Source organism: Pogoniulus pusillus, chromosome 4, assembly GCF_015220805.1.
Source record: "Pogoniulus pusillus isolate bPogPus1 chromosome 4, bPogPus1.pri, whole genome shotgun sequence".
Taxonomy (NCBI): Eukaryota; Metazoa; Chordata; class Aves; order Piciformes; family Lybiidae; genus Pogoniulus; species Pogoniulus pusillus.
In genome coordinates, this window is record NC_087267.1 from 972759 (window position 1) to 994296 (window position 21538).

General features: G+C 50.1%; 1 protein-coding gene across 3 annotated transcripts; it reads left to right on the forward strand.

The window, feature by feature from the left end:
• Positions 1–1209: 1209 nt before the first annotated feature.
• Positions 1210–20529, forward strand: RINT1 (RAD50 interactor 1). Of its 3 annotated transcripts, none has more exons than XM_064141876.1 (14): positions 1210–1588; positions 3264–3456; positions 4021–4262; positions 4454–4627; positions 4705–4854; positions 7250–7406; positions 9015–9125; positions 10147–10372; positions 11805–11942; positions 12978–13177; positions 14196–14410; positions 15491–15671; positions 15759–15877; positions 20300–20529. In XM_064141876.1, exons 2-14 carry the CDS (start codon positions 3283–3285, stop codon positions 20511–20513), a joined length of 2301 nt encoding a protein of 766 aa, XP_063997946.1. In that variant the 5' UTR covers positions 1210–1588; positions 3264–3282; the 3' UTR covers positions 20514–20529. The 3 variants fall into 3 exon arrangements, with proteins under 3 accessions (XP_063997946.1, XP_063997937.1, XP_063997949.1); XM_064141867.1 differs by lacking the exon at positions 1210–1588 and adding an exon at positions 2138–2342; XM_064141879.1 differs by lacking the exons at positions 1210–1588; positions 4454–4627 and adding an exon at positions 2157–2342.
• The last annotated feature ends 1009 nt before the right edge of the window (positions 20530–21538 follow it).

Here is a 21538-nt window from a genome sequence, read left to right on the forward strand (position 1 = left end):
CCAACCTAGCACCCAGCTCTGTCCAATCAACCAGACCATGGCACCAAGTGCCTCATCCAGGCTTTGCTTCAACACCTCCAGGGATGGTGACTCCACCACCTCCCTGGGCAGCCCATTCCAATGCCAATCACTCTCTCTGCCAACAACTTCCTCCTAACATCCAGCCTAGACCTGCCCTGGCACAACTTGAGACTGTGTCCCCTTCTTCTGTTGCTGGTTGCCTGGCAGAAGAGACCAACCCCACCTGGCTACAGCCTCCCTTCAGGTAGCTGCAGACAGCAATGAGCTCTGCCCTGAGCCTCCTCTGCTGCAGGCTGCACGCCCCCAGCTCCCTCAGCCTCTCCTCACAGGGCTGTGCTCCAGGCCCCTCACCAGCTTCATTGCCCTTCTCTGGACACCTTCCAGCACCTCAGCATCTCTCTTGAACTGAGGAGCCCAGAACTGGACACAGCACTCAAGGTGTGGCCTGAGCAGTGCTGAGCACAGGGGCAGAAGAACCTCCCTTGTCCTGCTGCCCACACTGCTCCTGAGCCAGCCCAGGATGCCATTGGCTGTGCTGATGTTGCTGGTACCATTTCAGCTGCCACGGTGGAGGACTCCATTAAAACCAAGGGTGTTTTTTTACGTGCTGGTTTTAATGAGCTGCTCTTTTGACTGAGAAATGCTTGTGTTTTACTGCCACCTGTGCCGAAGAACAGGTGCTGGCACCGACCTGACCGCGGCACCGAAGCGCCTGTACACACCGTTCCTATTGCTGGCAGGGAGGAGCCTGCCTTGCGTTGGCAACAAAACAAGCTGCTGCAGGCCCCGCCTGTCTGCCGCCCGTGAGAGGCCGTGTCCCGAGCGGCCTGAGGCGGGGCAGCTCCTCAAGCAGAGAGGCTGCCCTCTCCACACCGCAGCCACACCGCCCGAGGCGCGGTCCCGGCGGCTGCGGCTCCTGCGGCTGCGGCTCCTGCGGCCGCGCTCCGGCAGGGGCGGGCGCTGCGACTGCGCCCGGCGCTCACGTGACGGGCCGCGGGGCCGCGCGCTGCTGACGTGGCAGGGGCGGGGCGGGACGGCGGCGTCCTGGGGCCGCGGCCGCGGAGGGTCGGGCGGAGAGCCGCGCTGGGCGCCGCTCCCTTGGGCGGCCGGCTGGTGGCCAGCGGCTCCCTTGGGCGGCCGGCTGGTGGCCAGCGGCTCCCTTGGGCGGCCGGCTGGTGGCCAGCGGCTCCCTTGGGCGGCCGGCTGGTGGCCAGCGGCTCCCTTGGGCGGCCGGCTGGTGGCCAGCGGCCGGCCCGAGGCAGCTCTCGGTCTGTCTCGGCGGGCCCATGTGAATTCCGTTGCTCGTCACCTCACGTTCCATTGTCTGCGCCCGCCCCCGCCGGCGGGGTCCTGGCTGGGTGCTGTCCAGCCTGTGAGCAGCAGGCGCAGCTCCGGGCCCGAGCTCGGAGCAGGAGAAGAAGGGCTTACCGAGGCGGTAGCGGCTGACGGGGAGAGAGGCTGCTTTGCCGCCTCACCTGGGCTCTGGGCGCCGCAGGGCCTGGCTCAGAGCCTCCGCGGGGTCCGGAGAGCCTTCCCGCGCCCCTCGAAACGGCCTGGCGTGGCGGAGGTGAGTGCGGAGCTGCGCGTTCGGGGGGGGAGCAGCTGGAGGATGCCTCCCGGTGCACTGTTTCTCTTCGCTGTCATGATGCTTGTCTATAGCAAGAGGCGAAGGCCCCTTGGGCAGTACTTCTCAGTTTCTTTTTCCCGGTGGCTTTTGCTGTTACTTTCTCGGTTCCCGTAAGCAGTGTGCGTGGTCTCCCGGTTGGTTCTTCCTGCTGCTCTCTGCTGCGCCTTCAGCCTTGGCTTGTCAACTGTAGCCTTTTCTCACCCTGGCCTGCTGCCTGTTTGAAACGGGTTTCCCCTAAAGCATGTGGCAGATAGAGTGCAAGCACACGCAGTCCATTGTTGAGTGCTGTTTGAAAGCCGTGTTAAGAAGCTGAGAGCGGAACTAGCCCAGCGTTCCTCCTGGAGGCCTCTTCTGTGGCACTGTGTGATCATCCCCCCCGTTTCAGGTCTGGTTGCTGCCAAACGTGGGAACCAGCCAGCGCCTCGGTTACACTGTGTGTCTGCTTACAGAATATCTCGGTGATGCTTTTGCTTTACAAACCATTGCCAGACTTGAGTGGATACTTTGCTGGTGGCACATGAGTCATGAATTGACTTTCAAAACCCACCTGGATGTGTTCCTGTGTGGGCTACGCTAGGAGATCCTGCTTTTGGCAGAGGAGTTGGACTCGATCATCTCTAGAGGTCCCTTCCAACCTCTAACATTCTGTGGTTCTGTTCTGATATCTGTGGAACATCCTAAACTGTATGAAAAGGTAAAGCAGAACACTGTTGTGTTTCTTTTTACATATGCATATATATATATTTATTTTTGTATATACTTAATGGCATTTTAAATGGAGTTTTCCATATTGCATAAGTAGGAACTCCATTATGTATATTGAACTGCTTTAAATGCAATTTAGACTTTTGGTGAAGGAAGAAATTAACAAGCACTTCTCCGTTCAGTAGCTACCACCTCCATGTGTGAGCAGGCTTTTGTCATCTCTTGGCTAAGATTTAAGCCAGCAAATTGTCTCACTTAAAGCAATACACTTCTTAGTGAATGTCTTACTTGACATTGCTGTGCTAGTTTGAGCCTAGCTGGGACATTTTGGTGAGAAGAATTAGATGCTAGGCTGTGAAAAGGAAACAGTGGTGATGGCTGCTGCACTCATAGGCTTGCTGGGATGGGTAAGAACACAAATATAGATAACAAAGTCTCTGGGCTTTTGGCTGAACTTCTCTCTCTAACCTAACCTGCCATCTCTGTGACTAATCTTTCTGCTTCCTAACCCACTTGGCCAACCCTCCAAATTGCCTTAAACACAAAGCAAAGTATGGGGTGAGGTAGAGGGGTGGGGAGAAGGTGGAAGGGTGGTTGGGAGCCCCTCCTGAGGACTCTGGGAGGGCCGTTGTGTTTCTGTGTTACCTTTTAACTTGCATACTTCTGTATATGTTGTAAATTCCTGCTTGTATCTTGTGCTAAGCTGTAAATGTAAAGCTTCATTCAGTTCCCAGATTGACTGAGCCTAGTCTGGGTGATTTCCCAAAGTGTGTGTGTGGGGCAGCAGGTAACACCCAAACCATCACAACTGCAAATTGAACTGATCAGCAGTTGATGAAGTTTTGTCCTCAGTAGATCAACAGTTGTTTGTGTTGACTTAGCGGTGGCTAATGAAAAATTGTCTCCTCAGCATCGCAGGGAAAGAAAACATGGCAACTGCTGCTGGCAGAAAGGAGGCCACTAGAGATCTGGATCGTTGTGATATCCCATTCTATGTCTCTGAATTTGTGGAGAGAGAAGTTGGAAATGACTATGATTCTTTGAGGAAGCTGGACTGCCTTATTGATCAGCTGTCTGAAAATAAGCAGCAGTTAGAAGAACAGGTAAGCACCTTTCTTTTTGCTTCTGAATAGGCTGTGTGACTGCTGAAGTGTATTTAACTAAACTAAGGCAGTGTATTAACATCTCAAAGAGCACAGTGCTACACTGTGCAGTGAGGGACCTGGAGCACAAACCCTGTGAGGAGAGGCTGAGGGAACTGGAGGTGTGCAGCCTGCAGAAGAGGAGGCTCAGGGCAGAGCTCATTGCTGTCTACCACTACCTGAAGGGAGGCTGTAGCCAGGTGGGGTTGGGCTCTGATGCCAGGCAAGCAGCAACAGAACAGAGTGTCAAGCTGTGCCAGGGGAGGTATAGGCTGGGTGTTAGGAGGAAGTTGTTGTCAGAGAGAGTGATTGGCATTGGAATGGGCTGCCCAGGAAGGTGGTGGAGTTGCCATCCCTGGAGGTGTTGAAGCAAAGCCTGGCTGGGGCACTTAGTACCATGGTCTGGTTGATTTGGCTAGGGCTGGGTGCTAGGTTGGCCTGGATGATCGTGGAAGTTACTTCCAACCTGGTTGATTCTGTGATTCTATGAAACTGTTTTTATCTCGGGCTTCTCTGCGAGTGCAGGTGCTTACAGTTTCATCAGAGGTCCCTAAAAGAATTCATAACGCCTTGAAGAATGCAGAGGACTCTAAAAAGTCTCTGGGTCAGCTTCTAGAGGAAGAAGCTCTTCTCTCTGAATCAATCAGTAGCCACTTACTGAAAGCTCAGCCATGGATGGAGGACCTGGATGCACTGATTAGCCAAGTGGAAGAGCTTGAGCGACACTTGGCCTACCTGAAATGGATTTCACGAATAGAAGAACTAAGGTAAAGATTCTGGGACCAGTAACCAAGTTTGTCCAGTCATTGTATACTTCATATACAAGGAAGCTTTATCTTCAGTTTTCAGTATACAAGTGGTGTTCTGCTGCTTTAGCTTTGCTTTCCAACATACAAATGCTGTATTTCTGTTATCTTTAATGTGTTTTGTGCCTTGCCTCTTGTCTTGTATTTTGTAGCAGCAGCATTCAGCAGTATCTGCTGACGAACAGCGTTCCGGAGGCAGCCAGCACTCTAGCATTCATGGCAGAACTGGATATTAAACTTCAGGAGTCCTCTTGTTTTCATCTTCTCACATTTGTCAGAGCCACTGTTAAATTCTGGCATAAAATCCTTAAGGACAAATTGTGTAGGTAAGGGATGTTCCATTGCCCCTCTGTCGTTGCATTGTGCTGCACGGTTGCCTTACCGCGCTTGTGTTGCCTTGCAGAGACTTTGAAGAGATACTGACCCAGCTTCGCTGGCCCTTTGTGGGGCCACCACAGTCTCAGGTGTTTGGCCTTGCTGCCCCAACGACTGCTCCAGAAGTATACAGCAATTTGGAGGTGGTGTTTTGTCAGCTTCTGAAACTGCAGACCTCGTATCCTTTTAGCTAGTTGCGATGTGCTTCAGTGAGAACTGTGGATGTCAGTGTGGTGTATCTTAGCAAGAGGTGCACGTTCCTCAGGAGGATTAAAAGCTTGGTTTGCCCCTAAAGACAGAAGATAAGTTGAGTGCTGTGTCCAGTTTGGGCTTCTCAATTCAAGAGATGTTGAGATACAGGACCGTATCCAGAGAAGGGCAGCAAGGCTGGGGAGGGGCCTGGAGCACAGCCCTGTGAGGAGAGGCTGAGGGAGCTGGGGGTGTGCAGCCTGCAGCAGAGGAGGCTCAAGGCAGAGCTCATTGCTGGCCACAACTACCTGAAGGGAGGCTGTAGCCAGGTGGGGTTGGGCTCTGCTGCCAGGCAAGCAGCAACAGAACAAGGGGACACAGTCTCAAGTTGTGCCAGGGCAGGTCTAGGCTGGGTGTTAGGAGGAAGTTGCTGGCAGAGAGAGTGATTAGCATTGGAATGGGCTGCCCAGGGAGGTGGTGGAGTTGCTGTGCCTGGAGGTGTTGAAGCCAAGCCTGGCTGTGGCACATAGTGCCATGGTCTGGTTGACTGGGTGGGGCTGGGTGCTAGGTTGGCCTGGATGATCCTGGAGGTCTCTTCCAACCTGGTTGATTGTATGAACATTGCAGTGGGGGGGGGTTGGTTTCATTTGGTTTGTTTACAAAATGCTTCATGCCAAAGTGGTCCTTTTGGGCAGTAGCAGCATTATAATTCTCAATCATCCAAGCTAGTCATCTCATGGTGGCTGCCAGCTGAGGTTTCCTGAGGATCAGACCTCAATTGCTTCAGTAATATTACCCATGCCATAAAAAAAAAGCTGGTGTGCATTGTATTGTATTTTCATTTCACAGTCTTGCTTGAAGACAGCTTTAATCTTTTACTCTGTCCCATCCCAGAGGAAAAGAGGGAAAGCTAAAGGTGTATTTCTCAGAAGGAGACTTCGCAAAAGATCTGGAAGTCTGTAGCTGGACTTTTGTTGTGTTGCAACAGTAGTCTGCCTTTGAGGTTAATCAGAAGGAACTGCTACTGATCTTATTACTTCTTTTCCCCCTCCCTCCCAATTGAATGAAGCAGAGCTAGAACTCAGCCAGACAATTTATGCTGGATGTGGTGCCTTTGTTCATCTGGTTTTTTTGAAGTCATGAAGTGGGAAGCCATGAGGTCATTCTACACAGCCCTGAAATGGTAACAGCTTTAGTCTGGCAGACTAAGTCACTTAAAGCAGTTGATTGAAGTGGGGAAATCATGTATTGATTGATCTTGTAATTCTTCTAGTTCTGCTTTAGCAGGTAGGAGTAAGTCTGCCTCTTGGACAGTCCCTGTGTTTGCTGCTACTAATGGTGCTTTTCTGTGAGGAGTTGTTTCTGTGATAGGAGTTTTCTAAATCAGACTGACTTAAGGGACAAGGCCAAGTGCCAGCTCCTGCACCTGAGTCACGACAACCCCAAGCAATGCTCTACAGGCTTGGGGCAGTGTGGCTGGAGAGCTGCCTGGCAGAAAGGGATCTGGGGGCTGTAATAGGCAGGCAGCTGAATAGGAGCCAGCAGTGTGCCCAGGTGGCCAAGAAGCCAATGGCATTCTGGCTTGGATTGGAGATGCTGTGGCCAGCAGGAGCAGGGAGGTGATTGTCTCCTTGGACTCTGCTCTGGTGAGGCCACATCTCGAGTGTTGTGCTCAGTTTTAGGCACCACAAGAGAGTGTGGAGGTGCTGGAGCGAGCCCAGAGGAGGGCAACAAAGCTGGGGAAGGGCCTGGAGAATAAATCTGATGAGGAGTGACTGAGGGAGCTGGGGATGGGTAGTGTGAAACAGAGGAGGCTGAGGGGAGACCACATGGCTGTCTGCAGCTACCTGAATGGACATTCTGAAGAGGTTGCTGCTGGTCTCTACTCACAGGTAGAGACAGAGCAAGGAGGAATGGCCTCAAACTGAGACTGGGGAGGTTTAGACTGGACATTAGGAAAATTTTTTTCATGGAGAGAGTGGTCAGGGACTGGAATGAGCTGCCCAGGGAGGTGGTGGAGTCACCAGCTCTGGATGTGTTTGGATGTGGTGCTTAGGGCTATGGTTTAAGGTGAATCTTGTAGAGTAGGGTTATAGATAGGACTTGGTGATCCTGAGGGACTTTTCCAACCTGGATGTGTCTGTGATTCTGTGACTTGGTTTGGAATTGAAGAAACAATCTTTAGCAGCCCAACTTGTATTAAACATTAGAGAAACTGAAATACTTTTAGCATCCTTCATATTAGAGGAATTGTTTTGATCACCTAACACTGCCTTCAGTTAGTAAGAACTGAAGACCTCAGAAACGTTCATTTGTGTAAAGCTATTCTATTGAAACAGAGGAGAATTCAACAGTTAAATTTATCCTTGACTGTGACTCCTAAGAGATGAGCTGTTAACCAAACCTAAGCAGTTGCCAGAGAAGTACTCTTTACCCCCATCACCACCCATTATCCTGCCGATACAGATCATGCTGAACCCTCTTCAGAAAAGATTCAAGTACCATTTCACTGGGAATAAACAAACCAACGTTTTAAGCAAGGTATGGCAGAAAGCAGTTTTCTTTCCACAGCTGCTGCTTTAATCAAGAGGTAGATTGCTGTATTTAAGTTGTACAGCTTTAACCCTTTGCTTTCTGGGATTTACCATGCAGTTCTTGTGCCTCCCTGAGTGTGGGCAGACACCAAGGCAGCGCTCGGAGACCTTTCAAATGCAGAGGCATTTTCAGTGACCCAGGCAATACTTCACCTCTGCTTGGGTGCACTACTGCAATCTTTGCTTGCCTCTCATCATTTCAGAAGTGGCAGTTAACTACTTCTATCTCCTCAGAAATGGTTTTGCACAGTTCCTTGTGCCCACGCTCCCAGGCTGTACAAAGCTGCAGCTTGGGTTTTTGGCATCGTGTTTTGCATTGGAAGGTTGGATTCTTCTGTTAGTGTAGAGTCTAAAAACACTTCCTGCAAGGCATTAGGTAATTCATTTCATTTTGAGATACAACAAAATGTCCAGTATTAAATATTAATCTTTATTACATTTTAAATATTGTTCCAGCCTGTATTAAATGTTAAATAAACTGAAATTCTTTTGGTGCCCTTCATATTAGAGGGATTTTACTGATTACCTAACACCTCATGATGCCCCTGGAAGTGTGTGCTGGCCTCAGTCGGGCTTGGGGTGGATCTCTGTCATCCCCACACCTCTGCTACTTCTGCTGGCAAGAGGATCAGGGTCTCATCAGTTTCCTTCTCTGGTCTTGCATAGCACATCGTAATTTTTAGGCCTTGAAAGGCTCCAGAGAAGGAGACTCCACAGCCCCTTTGGGGAGCCTGTGCCAGTGCTCTGGGACCCTTACAGGAAAGAAGTTCCCCCTTGTGTTGAGCTGGAATCTCCTGTGCTGCAGCTTACACCCATTGCTGCTTGTCCTATCCCAGGGAGCAGTGAGCAGAGCCTGTCCCCCCTCTCCTGACCCCCAGCCCTCAGATGTTTATGAACATTTATTAGATCCCCTTTCAGTCTTCTCTTCTCCAGACTAAACAGCCCCAGGTCCCTCAGCCTCTCCTTAACTGGCAGTGCTCCAGTCCCCTAATCATGCTTGTAGCTCTCCCTTTTACTCTCTCCAGCAGATTCCTGTCCCTCTTCAACTGGGGACCCCAAAACTGATCACAGTACTCAAGATGAGGTCTCACCAGAGCAGAGGGAGAAGAGAACCTCCCTTGATCTGCTGGACACACTTTGCTTAATTCTGCCAGTAACTGTGACAGCCTTGAAGGCTGCTGCTTCCTTCCTGCCCATCCCCCCCAAACACCCAGCCCTCAGTGATTTAAAGTAAAGGCCTGCTAGAAGAACAGGAAAAAATACGTGAAACAGAAAATAGAACCTCCTGAGTGAAAAAGCAGTAAAGTAGGTAGAGATAAAAAATGGAGGTTTTGCTTGAGAAGAAACAGAATTATTAGTGTCTTAAAGACAGAGATAATTTTCTGGTGCTGCTTTTATGAAAACCAGACAAAGTAGAAGACAGTGAAAGACTTCATATGGTCAGAGATGCAGAGAAGGCAGGGGAGGAGACTGGTGTTTTCAGAAGTTTGACTTAAAATATTGGTGTCACTTGAGGTTGGTTGGTTGCATTTCATGGTTTCGTTTTTCACTTCAGCCCGAGTGGTACTTAACACAGGTGCTTATGTGGATTGGAAACCATGCAAAGTTCCTGGATGACAAAATTCAGCCAATACTGACCAGAGCTGGATCTTCAGTGAATGCTGGGGTAAGCACTTCCACATTGGTTTGTGTGTGAATACGTGAGACAACTTAGGGTATATTCATAGAATCAAGCAGGTTGGAAGAGAGCTCCAAGCTCAGCCAGTCCAACCTAGCACCCAGCCCTAGCCAGTCAACCAAACCATGGCACCAAGTGCCTCATCCAGGCTTTGCTTCAACACCTCCAGGGATGGCAACTCCACCACCTCCCTGGGCAGCCCATTCCAATGCCAATCACTCTCTCTGCCAACAACTTCCTCCTAACATCCAGCCTAGACCTCCCCTGGCACAACTTGAGATTCTGTCCACTTGTTCTGTTGCTGGGTGCCTGGCACCAGAGCCCAACCCCACCTGGCTACAGCCTCCCTTCAGGTAGTTGTTGGCAGCAATGAGCTCTGCCCTGAGCCTCCTCTGCTGCAGGCTGCACACCCCCAGCTCCCTCAGCCTCTCCTCACAGGGCTGTGCTCCAGGCCCCTCACCAGCTTCATTGCCCTTCTCTGGACACCTTCCAGCACCTCAACATCTCTCTTGAATGGAGGAGCCCAGAACTGGACACAGGACTCAAGGTGTGGCCTGAGCAGTGTTGAGTACAGGGGCAGAAGAACCTCCCTTGTCCTGCTGCCCACACTGCTCCTGAGCCAGCCCAGGATGCCACTGGTGTTCCTGGCCACCTGGGCACACTGCTGCCTCATGCTCAGCTACTCTCTACCAGCACCCCCAGGTCCCTCTCTGCCTGGCTGCTCTCAGCCACTCTGGCCCCAGCCTGTAGTGCTGCTTGGGGTTGTTGTGGCCAGAGTGTAGAACCCTGCACTTGGCCTTGTTCAGTCTCATCCCATTGGCCACTGCCCACCCATGCAGCCTGGCAAGGTCCCTCTGCAGGGCTCTCCTACCCTCCCAGCAGATCAGCACCTGCTTCTCCTAGCTTGTTGAAGCCCACTTGCACTGATCTCACTAAGCGTGTGGTGAGGCTTAACTGAGCCTAAGCTATGTGTTGTGACCTTTTATTCACTCTCCTTTCCTTTCCAAAGCTGGAATTCTCTCGTGCTCTGGTAATGCTGATTCTGGAGAAGCTGGCTGCTGACATTCCCTGCCTGCTGTACGATGACGCGCTCTTTTGTCACCTGGTGGATGAGGTGCTGCTGTTTGAGAGAGAGCTGTACAGCGTTCATGGTTATCTCAGCAGCTTCCCCAGCTGCATGCATATTCTCTCAGAAGAATCCTGCTTCCAGAGGTGGCTAACAGTGGAAAAAAAATGTAAGACTCTGGATTTTGTTGGCATTTCTGTTGTGCAGACAGACAGTTGAGAAGTCTGTGTGTGTTTAACACAGAGAATGGACTCCTCAGGTAGCAGAAGTCACTTGGAGGAGGCTGCTGTGTAAGAGACATGCATTTTTATACTGTGATTATTTTAGACTGAGATGTGGTTAAGCTCTGAATAATGTTTCTGTGGGGTTTAGGACTCTTGCTACAGAGAATCCAGTGGGCTTGCTGCATTGGTATAGGTGATCCTGCTCTGGCAGGAGGGTTGGACTAAATGATCTAGTTGGACTAGTTGAAGAGGGACAGGGATCTGCTGGAGAGGGTCCAGTGGAGGGCTGCAAGAATGATTAGGGAACTGGAGCACTGCCTGCTGAGGAGAGGCTGAGGGACCTGGGGCTGATTAGTCTGGAGTAGAGAAGACTGAGAGGGGGATTTAGTCAATGTTTCTAAGTATCTGAGGGTTGGGAGTCAGGAGAGGGGGCACAGGCTCTGCTCACTGCTCCCTGGGATAGGACAAGGAGCAATGGATGGAAGCTGCAGCACAGGAGGTTCCAGCTCAACACAAGGGGGAACTTTACTGTAAGGGTCCCAGACCACTGGAACAGACTCCTTAGAGAGGTTATGGAGTCTCCTTCTCTGGAGCCTTTCAAGGCCTGTCTGGATGTGTTCCTGTGTGAGCTGAGCTAGCTTGGATGGTCCTGCTCTGGCAGGGGGGTTGGACTTGATCTCTTTGGGTCCCTTTCAACCTGTGACACCCTGCAATCTTTCGAGGTCCATTCCAGCTCCTGAAGTTCTGTGACTCTCTGATTTGTCTGGGTGCAGGCAAGGACTTGTCAGTCTGAAACTAATGCTAGGACTCGGTGATCTTGAAGGGCTACTCCAATCTAAGAAATTGTGTGACAGGCTTTAAATTGAAATGGGGGGGGGAAGGTTAGTGACTTTTGAGAAATGAAGGGGAAATACACTGCAGAGGAGCAAAGCCAACTGTTTAAAAACAAACCCAAACCCCAGAGACACCCCCCCCATCTCCCCAGTTCTGCCCTAGTTAACAGCACTGCAGGTGCAGATACATTCACAGGATATTAGGGGATGGAAGGGAGCCAAGGAGACCCTCGAATCCAACCCCCCTGCCAGAGCAGGACAATGCTATCTAACACAGATCACAGAGGAACACATCCAGACAGGCCTTGGAAGAGAAGGAGACCCCACAGCCTCTCGGGGCAGCCTGTGCCAGTGCTCTCCAGAGGAGCTGGGGTTTGCTGCTGAAACTGGGTCTGTACGGAGCCAGTCACTGGTAGATTTTGTAACCTGCACATGCAGCGTGTACAGAAACAGAAGGGTTTGACCTTTGTATATTTTAGAGGGGCTTTGTGAGGAGCTTTTGTAATGATCATTAGATTAGTTTACTAAGTTTTGTGCTTTTCAGTTGCTCTACAGAAAATGGATTCTATGCTTTCGTCAGAGGCCGCGTGGGTATCGCAATACAAAGATATCACCGACGTAGATGAAATGAAAGTTCCAGACTGTGCTGAAACGTTCATGACTCTGTTGTTAGTTATAACAGGTAATCTGTAAGTTCTCAGGGCAGAGCTCATTGCTGTCTACAACTACCTGAAGGGAGGCTGTAGCCAGATGGGCGTCAGTCTTTTCTCCCAGGCAACCAGCAACAGAACAAGGGGATACAGTCACAAGTTGTGCCAGGGGAGGTGTAGGCTGGATGTTAGGAGGAAGTTCTTTGCAAGAGAATCACAGAATCAACCAGGTTGGAAGAGACCTCCAAGATCACCCAGTCCAACCTAGCACCCAGCCCTATCCAGAGTGATTGGCATTGGAATGGGCTGCCCAGGGAGGTGGTGGAGTTACCGTGCCTGGAGGTGTTGAAGCCAAGCCTGGCTGGGGCACTTAGTGCCATGGTCTGGTTGATTGGCCAGGGCTGGGTGCTAGGTTGGACTGGCTGAGCTTGGAGGTCTCTTCCAACCTGCTTGATTCTACGATCTCTTGACTACAGAAATTGTCAGCAGTAGCCAGCAAATAATGCTGCAAGGTTGGAATGTTTGCAGTGCAATAGAAGCTTTCCTGCTCATTCTGTAGTTTGGACACCATCCCACGTGTGTATAGTCTTCAGCTGGTGACGTGTTTACAAACCAGTGTTTCAGATCTGCTGTTTAGAACATTAAGGCTTGCTCACACTTGAGAGCATATTATGTGTCACAGTGCAATGCTAGGAAAACTCTGCTATTGCTTTGGAATCTGTGGCAGCTTAGCAGGGCTGCTTTGGTGGAACAGAGCATCGGAGCAAATATGTTTTTGAGAGGCAATTAGTAGGGGCCACACTAAGTGGCGTGGTGTAATCACACACTGCTTCAGGGGTTGGAATACAAATTGCCAGTGGAATCAGGAGGAGGGAGAATGAGCTTTCTCTACATACTGCTTTTTGCTTTGAGTAGTCTCTCTGAAATTACTACAGTGTCAACTGGTCATAAGTACTATATGATATTCTCCTAGCTGTCAGCTTGTGTAAATAAGATTAATGTTTCTCTTTGAAGAGCTTTTATTCAACATCAGAAAACCTCAACCCCTTTTATGATTGCCTTTCCAGACAGGTATAAGAATCTTCCAACAGCTTCCAGAAGACTGCAGTTCCTGGGCCTGCAGAAGGAGTTAGTTGATGATTTCAGGATACGATTAACTCAAGTGATGAAGGAGGAGACCAGGGCTTCTTTGGGGTCCCGGTACTGTGCCATCCTTAATGCTGTTAACTACATAGCAACAGTGTTAGCAGACTGGGCTGACAATGTGGTAAGTGATTATACTTACAGACAAATTTAAACAGATTTGGGGTATTTAGAATCATACAATAACCAGGTTGGAAGAGCCCTCCAAGATCGAATGATCCAACCTAGCACCCAGCCCTGGCCAGTCAACCAGACCATGGCACTAAGTGCCCCAGCCAGGCTTGGCTTCAACACCTCCAGGGACAGCAACTCCACCACCTCCCTGGGCATCCCATTCCAATGCCAATCACTCTCTCTGACAACAACTTCCTCCTAACACCCAGCCTAGACCTCCTCTGGCACAACTTGAGACTGTGTCCCCTTGTTCTGTTGCTGCTTGCCTGGCAGCAGAGCCCAACCCCATCTGGCTACAGCCTCCCTTCAGGTAGCTGCAGACAGCAATGAGGTCTGCCCTGAGCCTCCTCTGCTGCAGGCTGCACACCCCCAGCTCCCTCAGCCTCTCCTCACAGGGCTGTGCTCCAGACCCCTCACCAGATCTGTTGCTGGCCACACTGCTCCTGAGCCAGGCCAGGATGCCATTGGCTCTGCTGCCCACCTGGGCACACTGCTGGCTCATCTTCAGCTACTCTCTACCAGCACCCCCAGCTCCCTCTCTTCCTGGCTGCTCTCAGCCACTCTGGCCCCAGCCTGTAGTGCTGCTTGGGGTTGTTGTGGCCAAAGTGTAGAACCCTGCACTTGGCCTTGTTCAGTCTCATCCCATTGGCCTCTGCCCACCCATGCAGCCTGGCAAGGTCCCTCTGCAGGGTTCTCCTACCCTGCTCCTAGCTTGGTGTCATCTGTAAATGTACTGATGCTGGACTCAATCCCCTTGTCCAGATGATCAATAAAGATATTGAACAGGACTGGTCCCAGCACTGATCCCTGGGGCACACCACTAGTGACTGACTGCCAGCACCACTTAGTGCCATGGTCTGGTTGACTGACTAGGGCTGGGTGCTAAGTGGGACTTGATGAGCTTGGAGGTCTCTTCCAACCTGTTTGATTCTGATTCTAAGATCCATAATCTGGCTTTGTTGCTGTAGTTCTTCTTGCAGCTCCAGCAGGCTGAGCTGGAGGTTCATGCAGAGGGTGGTGCTGTCAGTCAGCTGCAGCTCGGGCAGCTGGCCTCGATGGAGAGCTCTGTCTTTGACGAAATGATTCACCTCCTGGAGCGTCTGAAACTCGACATGCTGACTCGGCAAGTAGATCATGTCTTCAGAGAGGTCAAAGACGCAGCAAAGCTGTACAAAAAAGAGAGGTGATTGCCACTTTGCTCTCTTCCTCTGTTACAATGTTGGTTCCTATTAAAAATATTGAGGCAAATAGAGGAAAAAATATTTTCCTGAATAGCTGGGGAGGGACTTGTTAGGCTCTCAGGGAGTGACAGGAATAGAGGGAATGGAGCAAAACTGGAGGTGGGGAGAGTCAGGCTGGAGGTGAGGAGGAAGTTGTTGAGCATGAGAGTGGTGAGAGGCTGGAATGGGTTGCCCAGGGAGGTGGTTGAGGCCCCATGGCTGGAGGTGTTTCAGGCCAGGCTGGCTGAAGCTGTGGGCAGCCTGCTCTAGGGTAGGGTGTACCTGGGCATGGCAGGGGGGTTGGAACTGGCTGATCCTTGTGGTCTCTTCCAACCCTGACTGGCTCTATGAATAGCACAGGGTAGTAAGTTTTGGAGAATTCTTTTAAGGCTTAAGACTCTTACTGCTATGTTTTCTAAAGCAGTTGCACAGTCAGTGAGAGCAGCATCTTAAAAACCCTAGGAAGAATTCTAGTTTCAACAAGACTGAGCTTCTGGAGTTAATAAGAAACAGCCTCCAATGTTCTGTCTTTACAGTCTCACAGGGCTGCGTAAATGTGTGCTCTGAAATTCTTCACAAGAGGAATACAACAACTTGGGGTTTGGTTTTTTTTAAGGTTAGATGGGGAGTGATTGGCATTGGAATGGGCTGCCCAGGGAGGTGGTGGAGTCACTGTCCCTGGAGGTGTTGAAGCAAAGCCTGGCTGAGGCACTTAGTGCCATGGTCTGGTTGATTGGCCAGGGCTGGGTGCTAGGTTGGACTGGATGAGCTTGGAGGTCTCTTCCAACCTGATCGATTCTATGATTCTTTGAATGGCATCTTCAGAAACTGCATACCTAAAGCACAAGTTTAATATTAAGTGAAATATAAATACAGCATTAGACTCTGATTGCTTCCTTTTAGATGTTAAATGGAGGGAAGAGCTCTCTCTGAACCATTGTAATTGGGAAGGTGTTGACCTTGTGTTTTTTTTCCTTAAAGGATAGTTTTAACTGCAGATGTTATATGAATTATAATGACTTCAGTGTGATAATTTCTTTCAGGTGGTTATCTTTACCATCTCAAGCAGAGCAAGCAGTCATGTCTTTATCAAGCACAGCTTGCCCGATGTTGCTGACCCTAAGGGACCGCTTGCTGCAACTGGAACAGCAGCTTTGTCACTCGCTCTTCAAAGTCTTCTGGCAAATGCTTGCAGAGAAAGTGGATGTCTACATATATCAGGAGGTAGGTATCAGCCAAACATCACCTGTGGAATACAGTGTAGGTGCCAGTCACAGCTAAAGCAGCAGATGTACCTCTTTGTGTTTGCAGATAATTATGGCAAATCATTTCAATGAAGGAGGAGCAGCACAGCTCCAGTTTGACATGAGTCGAAATCTGTTCCCTTTATTTTCACACTACTGCAAGAGGCCAGAAAACTACTTCAAGCAGTAAGTAGTCCAATTTCTGACCTACCACTATATAAGAAGTGAATCTCCAGTTAAATACATGTGATGGTTTGGGTGTTACCCACCCCCTCCACGACACACTTCAGAAAATCACCCAGACTAAACTCAGTGGCTCTGGAAATTGGTGAATGAAGCTTTGTATTTACAGCTTAGCACAAGATACAAGCAGAGAGTTACAATATCTACAGCTATAGACAGAAATAGACAAGTTAAAAAGTAATACAGAAACACAGCAGCCCTCCCAGAAACCTGAGTGCCCAGGAGAGGCTCCCAACCACCCTAACACCTTCTCCCCACCCCTCTGCCTTACCCCAGACTTTGCCTTATGTTCAAGGTGAGTTTGAAAGGTCAGCCAGGGGGGTTAGTGAGCAGAAGGCTTAGCCACACAGACAGCAGGGTAGAGAGAGAAGTGCAGCCCCAAAGACCGAGAGCGAACAATTGCGTTATGTATGTTTGTGTTCTTGTTCTTACCCACCTTAGCAAGCCTAGGAGTGCAGCAGCCATCACCACTGTTTCCTTTTCACAGCCTAGCATCTAATTCTTCTCACCAAACTATCCCATCTAGGCCCAAGCTAGCACAGCTGGAAGCAATCTGGTTATGCTTCTTGTGTAGTAAAGATCTGAGAACTGGGAAAAAGTTGGTTAGCAGAGAGTTTCTGTTCCTTTAAGCATAGCAATCAAACAGAGTATGCTAATGAGTGAGCTTGGCATGGAGCTGGTGGATTCACTGACAGTTCTCAGGTGCTGTAAGCAAAAGCAACTCTTTGCAGAAAACAGCTCGTTGGCAGCAAACTGCCATTGTAGAAGCTGAGGAGTAAGTTCTTCACCAAGAGCTTTTCACAGTTAGCTTTGATCATATAAGGATCATTTATGCCTCCAGTGCTTACAACTAGGGAAGTTCTGCTTGGGCAGTTTTTGCTTGGATAACAACAAACTGTGGCATGTACTCTGGGGTATTTTGTGCAGTCAGGATGTTCAGATAAATTAGGGAAGAAATACAAGTAGCACTGACTTCCAAAGCTTAGGACAAAGGGAGGATTCAAAGATAGAGTTCAAACATACTAAATTTAAAGCAGTGCTTGTCCTGACAAAAACTGTGTACAGCAGTCTAGTTGATTTCATTGATGAGAAGAAGCTACCTTCATTGTTATTCTAAGTAGCACACAGTCTTCTAAAGTGTCTAGTGCTAAACTCTCAGGCTGAATGGACCACGAGATGGATAAAGAACTGGCTTGATGGCTGCACCCAAAGAGTGGCTGTCAATGGCTCCATGGCCAAGTGGAGGCCAGGGACAAGCAGAGTCCCTCAGGGATCAGTCCTGGGACCAGTCTTGTTCAACATCTTTGTGGGTGCCATGGACAGAGGCACTGAGTGCAGCCTCAGCAAGTCTGCTGACCACACCAAGCTGTGTGGTGCAGCAGCTGGAGGGCTGGGATCCATCCAAAGGCACCTGGACAGGCTGCAGAGGTGGGCACAAGCCAACCTCAGGAGGTTCAACAAGACCACAAGACCAGGTGCAAGGTCCTGCATCTGGGTCGAGGCAATGCCAAGCACAAATCCAGGCTGGGCAGTGAGTGGCTGGAGAGACTTGGGGGTGTTGGTGGACAAGAATCTCAGTATGAGCTGTCAGTGTGCTCTGGATCCCAGAGAGCCAACCAGAGCCTGGGCTGCAGCAAGAGAAATGTGGGCAGCTGGGCAAGGGAAGTGATTCTGCCCCTCTGCTTTGCACTGGTCAGACCCACCTTGAGTACTGTGTCCAGTTCTGGGCCCCTCAATTCAAGAAGGATGTTGAGGTACTGGAACATGTCCAGAGAAGGGCAACAAAGCTGGTGAGGGGCCTGGAGCACAAATCCTATGAGGAGAGGCTGAGGGAGCTGGGCCTGTTTAGCCTGGAGAAGAGGAGGCTCAGGGGTGATCTTATTACTGTCTACAACTACCTGAAGGGAGGCTGTAGCCAGGTGGGGGGTGGCCTCTTCTCCCAGGTAACCAGCAATAGAACAAGGGGACACAGTCTCAAGTTGTGCCAGGGTAGGTCTAGGCTGGATGTTAGGAAGAAGTTCTTCACAGAGAGAGTGATTGGCATTGGAATGGGCTGCCCAGGGAGGTGGTGGAGGCACCGTCCCTGGGGGTCTTCAAGAAAAGCCTGGCTGAGGCACTTAGTGCCATGGTCTGGTTGACTGGCTAGGGCTGGGTGCTAGGTTGGACTGGCTGAGCTTGGAGGTCTCTTCCAACATGGTTGATTCTATGATTCTGTGACCCCACCTGGAGTACTGCATTCGGTTCTGGAGCCCCTGTTACAAGAGGGCTATGGATGTGCTGGAAGGTGTGCAGAGAAGGGCCGTGAGGATGCTCAGAGGGCTGGAGCTGCTCTGCTGTGAGGAGAGACTGAGGAGGCTGGGGCTGGCATTCAAAACTAAGATACCTGCACTCTTCAGTTATCCTATTCATGTGTCTTCTTCCCTTCTAAGTTGTTTTTGAACACACCACCTTTAGAAAGGTAATTGACACATGCACATTATTGCCAGCTTAAGAGGAAACAGGGAACCATCATAAATTAGGTGTACCTGGCTTATATTTAGACTCAAAACAATGTGACAAACACAAGGTATCTCTTTGTTCCCTGATTGTATTCCGTAGGGAAAATGCTCAGAGTCTAGCAACTGTCTGTTACACTGTGCTCTTACAATGGACTGTATAGGGAGTTTCAAATTACCTTAAGGAAAAATACAGTTAGTGAAAGCCAGAATCACAGTCATAGAATGGTTAAGGTTGGAAGGGGCCTTGAAGATCATCTACTTGCAAAATTCCCCTGCCATGGGCAGGAACATCTTCCATTAGACCAGGCTGCTCAAGGCCTCATCCACAGGCTCACAGGATAGTAGGGGTTGGAAGGGACCCAAGGACATGGACTCCAACCCCCCTGCCAGAGCAGGACAATGTTGTCTAACACAGATCACAGAGGAACACATCCAGACAGGCCTTGAAAGCCTCCAGAGAAGGAGACCCCACAACCTCACCCACCCTGACCTTGAACACCTCCAGAGAGGGGGCATTCATGACTTCTCTGGGCAACCTGTTCCAGTGGCTTACCCCCCCCCACTGTAAAAAAAATCTAGTCTAAATCTGCTTTCCTCAAGCTTAAAGCCATCCTCTGTCCTTCTGTCACTATTCCCATCAAAAGTCCCTTCCCACCTCCCCTGTAGGTCCCTTTCAGGTACTGGAATGCCACTGTAAGGCCATCCTGGATCTTCTTTTCTCCAGGGTAACAGTCCCAACTCTCACAATGTGTCCCCATAGGAGAGATTCTCCCATCTTCTGATCATCTTTGTGGTCCTTCTCTGGACCTGCTCCAGCAGTTCAATGTCCTTCTTATGCTGGGGTGACCAGACCTGGACACAGTGCTCCAGGTGGAGTCTCACAAGAGCAGAGGGGAGAATCACTTCCCTTGTCCTGCTGTCACTACTTTTGATGCATGAAGTGGTAAATTCTCTTCCCTATTTTTAATACTGGTGGAAAAACTTGGGAAGCAAAAGCCTTGCTGAGCACTGAGAGGCAAAGCAGTGATGTTTCTGAACTAGAGAGAATGGCTGAGGCTTACACACAGAGAACAACAGCTGCCTTGATCCGGGCAGCATTTTTCAGTTCAGTACTTCTGAGCCTGTTCAGAAGCCCAGGGAGGGTTTTTGGTTTTCTTTTTTGTCAGTCACAGTTGGGAAACAGTTAAGTGTATCTTATCATAGGATCTACCAGGTTTGAAGAGACCTCCAAGCTCATCCAGTCCAGCCTAGCACCCAGCCCTGGCCAATCAACCAGACCATGGCACTAAGTGCCTCATCCAGGCTTGGCTTCAACACCTCCAGGGATGGCAACTCCACCACCTCCCTGGGCAGCCCATTCCAATACTCTCTCTGGGAACAACTTCCTCCTAGCATCTAGCCTAGACCTCCTCTGGCACAACTTGAGACTGTGTCTCCTTGCTCTGTTGCTGTGTGTCTGGCAGCAGAGCCCAACCCTACCTGGCTACAGCCTCCCTTCAGGTAGTTGTAGACAGCAATGAGCTCTGCCCTGAGCCAGCTCTGCCCTGAGCCTCCTCTGCTGCAGGCTGCACACCCCCAGCTCCCTCAGCCTCTCCTCACAGGGCTGTGCTCTAGGCCTCTCCCCAGCCATGGTGCACTTCTCTGGACACCTTCCAGTACTGCAACATCTCTCTTGAATTGAAGGGCCCAGAACTGGACACAGCACTCCAGGTGTGGCCTGAGCAGTGCTGAGCACAGAGGAAGAAGAACCTCCCTTGTCCTACTGGCCACACTGTTCCTGATCCAGGCCAGGATGCCATTGGCTCTCCTGGCCACCTGGGCACACCGTTGGTTTCTCACATTAACCTCTGTGATTTTTTGCCTCTAGCATAAAAGAAGCCTGCATCATCCTGAACCTGAATGTTGGCTCTGCGTTGCTTCTGAAGGATGTACTGCAGTCAGCTTCAGAAAATGAAACATTGAAGCCAAACCAGCCCTCCGCAGCAGCAGCATTAAATGAAATTGGAGTTTATAAATTAGCTGAAAAGGACGTTCAGATCCTGCTCAATTTGAGAGCTAGTTGGCCCAACACAGGAAAATAAAAGACTTCTTCAGGAATGCTTCATGACTTGGTCTAGGTTACTTAAACAATAGCAAAGCAAAGATACTGCGCTATACCTGAGTTCTCTTTCTCAAGACTTCATGCGCAGTGAGTGGTTCCAGCCAGTTTTATGTCATCTTGTACATGCATTGGAGAAGAATTCAAAAGCCTACTGCCTTGGTGTCTAACTGCAGGTCTCATTTCCCACGGCTACCTTGCCATTGCATCAGTCTTCATCTTCCATCAGTTGTGTGCTGCACAAGGAGGTGAGAGCATGTATTGTGTGAACACACCTGTGTACACTATGGGCAACAGGCACTGCTCCACCTTCACTTCAGCAGATACTTCTGTGAGTCTCAGCCAATGGGTGTTCTGTATTAAATGGTGTATCAACACAGCTGTGTGCAGAGAAGGGCAGCAAAGCTGGTGAAAGGCCTGGAACACAAACCCTATGAGGAGAGGCTGAGGGAGCTGGGGGTGTGCAGCCTGCAGAAGAGGAGGCTCAGGGCAGACCTCATTGCTGTCTACAACTACCTGAAGGGAGGCTGTAGCCAGGTGGGGCTGGGCTCTGCTGCCAGGCAGCCAGCAACAGAACAAGGGGACACAGTCTCAAGTTGTGCCAGGGCAGGTCTAGGCTGGATGCTAGGAGGAAGTTCCTGCCAGAGAGAGTGATTGGCATTGGAATGGGCTGCTCAGGGAGGTGGTGGAGTCACCATTCCTGGAGGTGTTCAAGAAAAGCCTGGCTGAGGCACTTAGTGCCATGGTCTGGTTGACTGGCTAGGGCTGGGTGCTAGGTTGGCCTGGATGATCTTGGAGGTCTCTTCCAACCTGGTTGATTCTATGAACAGAACACGTAGGGAGTGTTACTTTTTTCCTTTATTCACACTAATCTTTTTTCTTTGCTTTGCTCTAGCAGAGTTTTTCTCTTTTTCCCCTTAACCTTTGGCATGAATGCTATGTTTAAAAGTAGCATCTTCTTTGGAACTGCTGCTTTTCTTCATTTGTGGCTGCACTGTAATTTGGTGA

Excerpts from the sequence above, each read along its gene's own strand:
- RINT1 (XM_064141867.1), top strand. Across the intron at positions 7,407-9,014 it reads AAACCAACGTTTTAAGCAAG|CCCGAGTGGTACTTAACACA; the intron begins GTATGGCAGAAA and ends TTTTCACTTCAG. Across the intron at positions 15,878-20,299 it reads CCAGAAAACTACTTCAAGCA|CATAAAAGAAGCCTGCATCA; the intron begins GTAAGTAGTCCA and ends TTTTGCCTCTAG.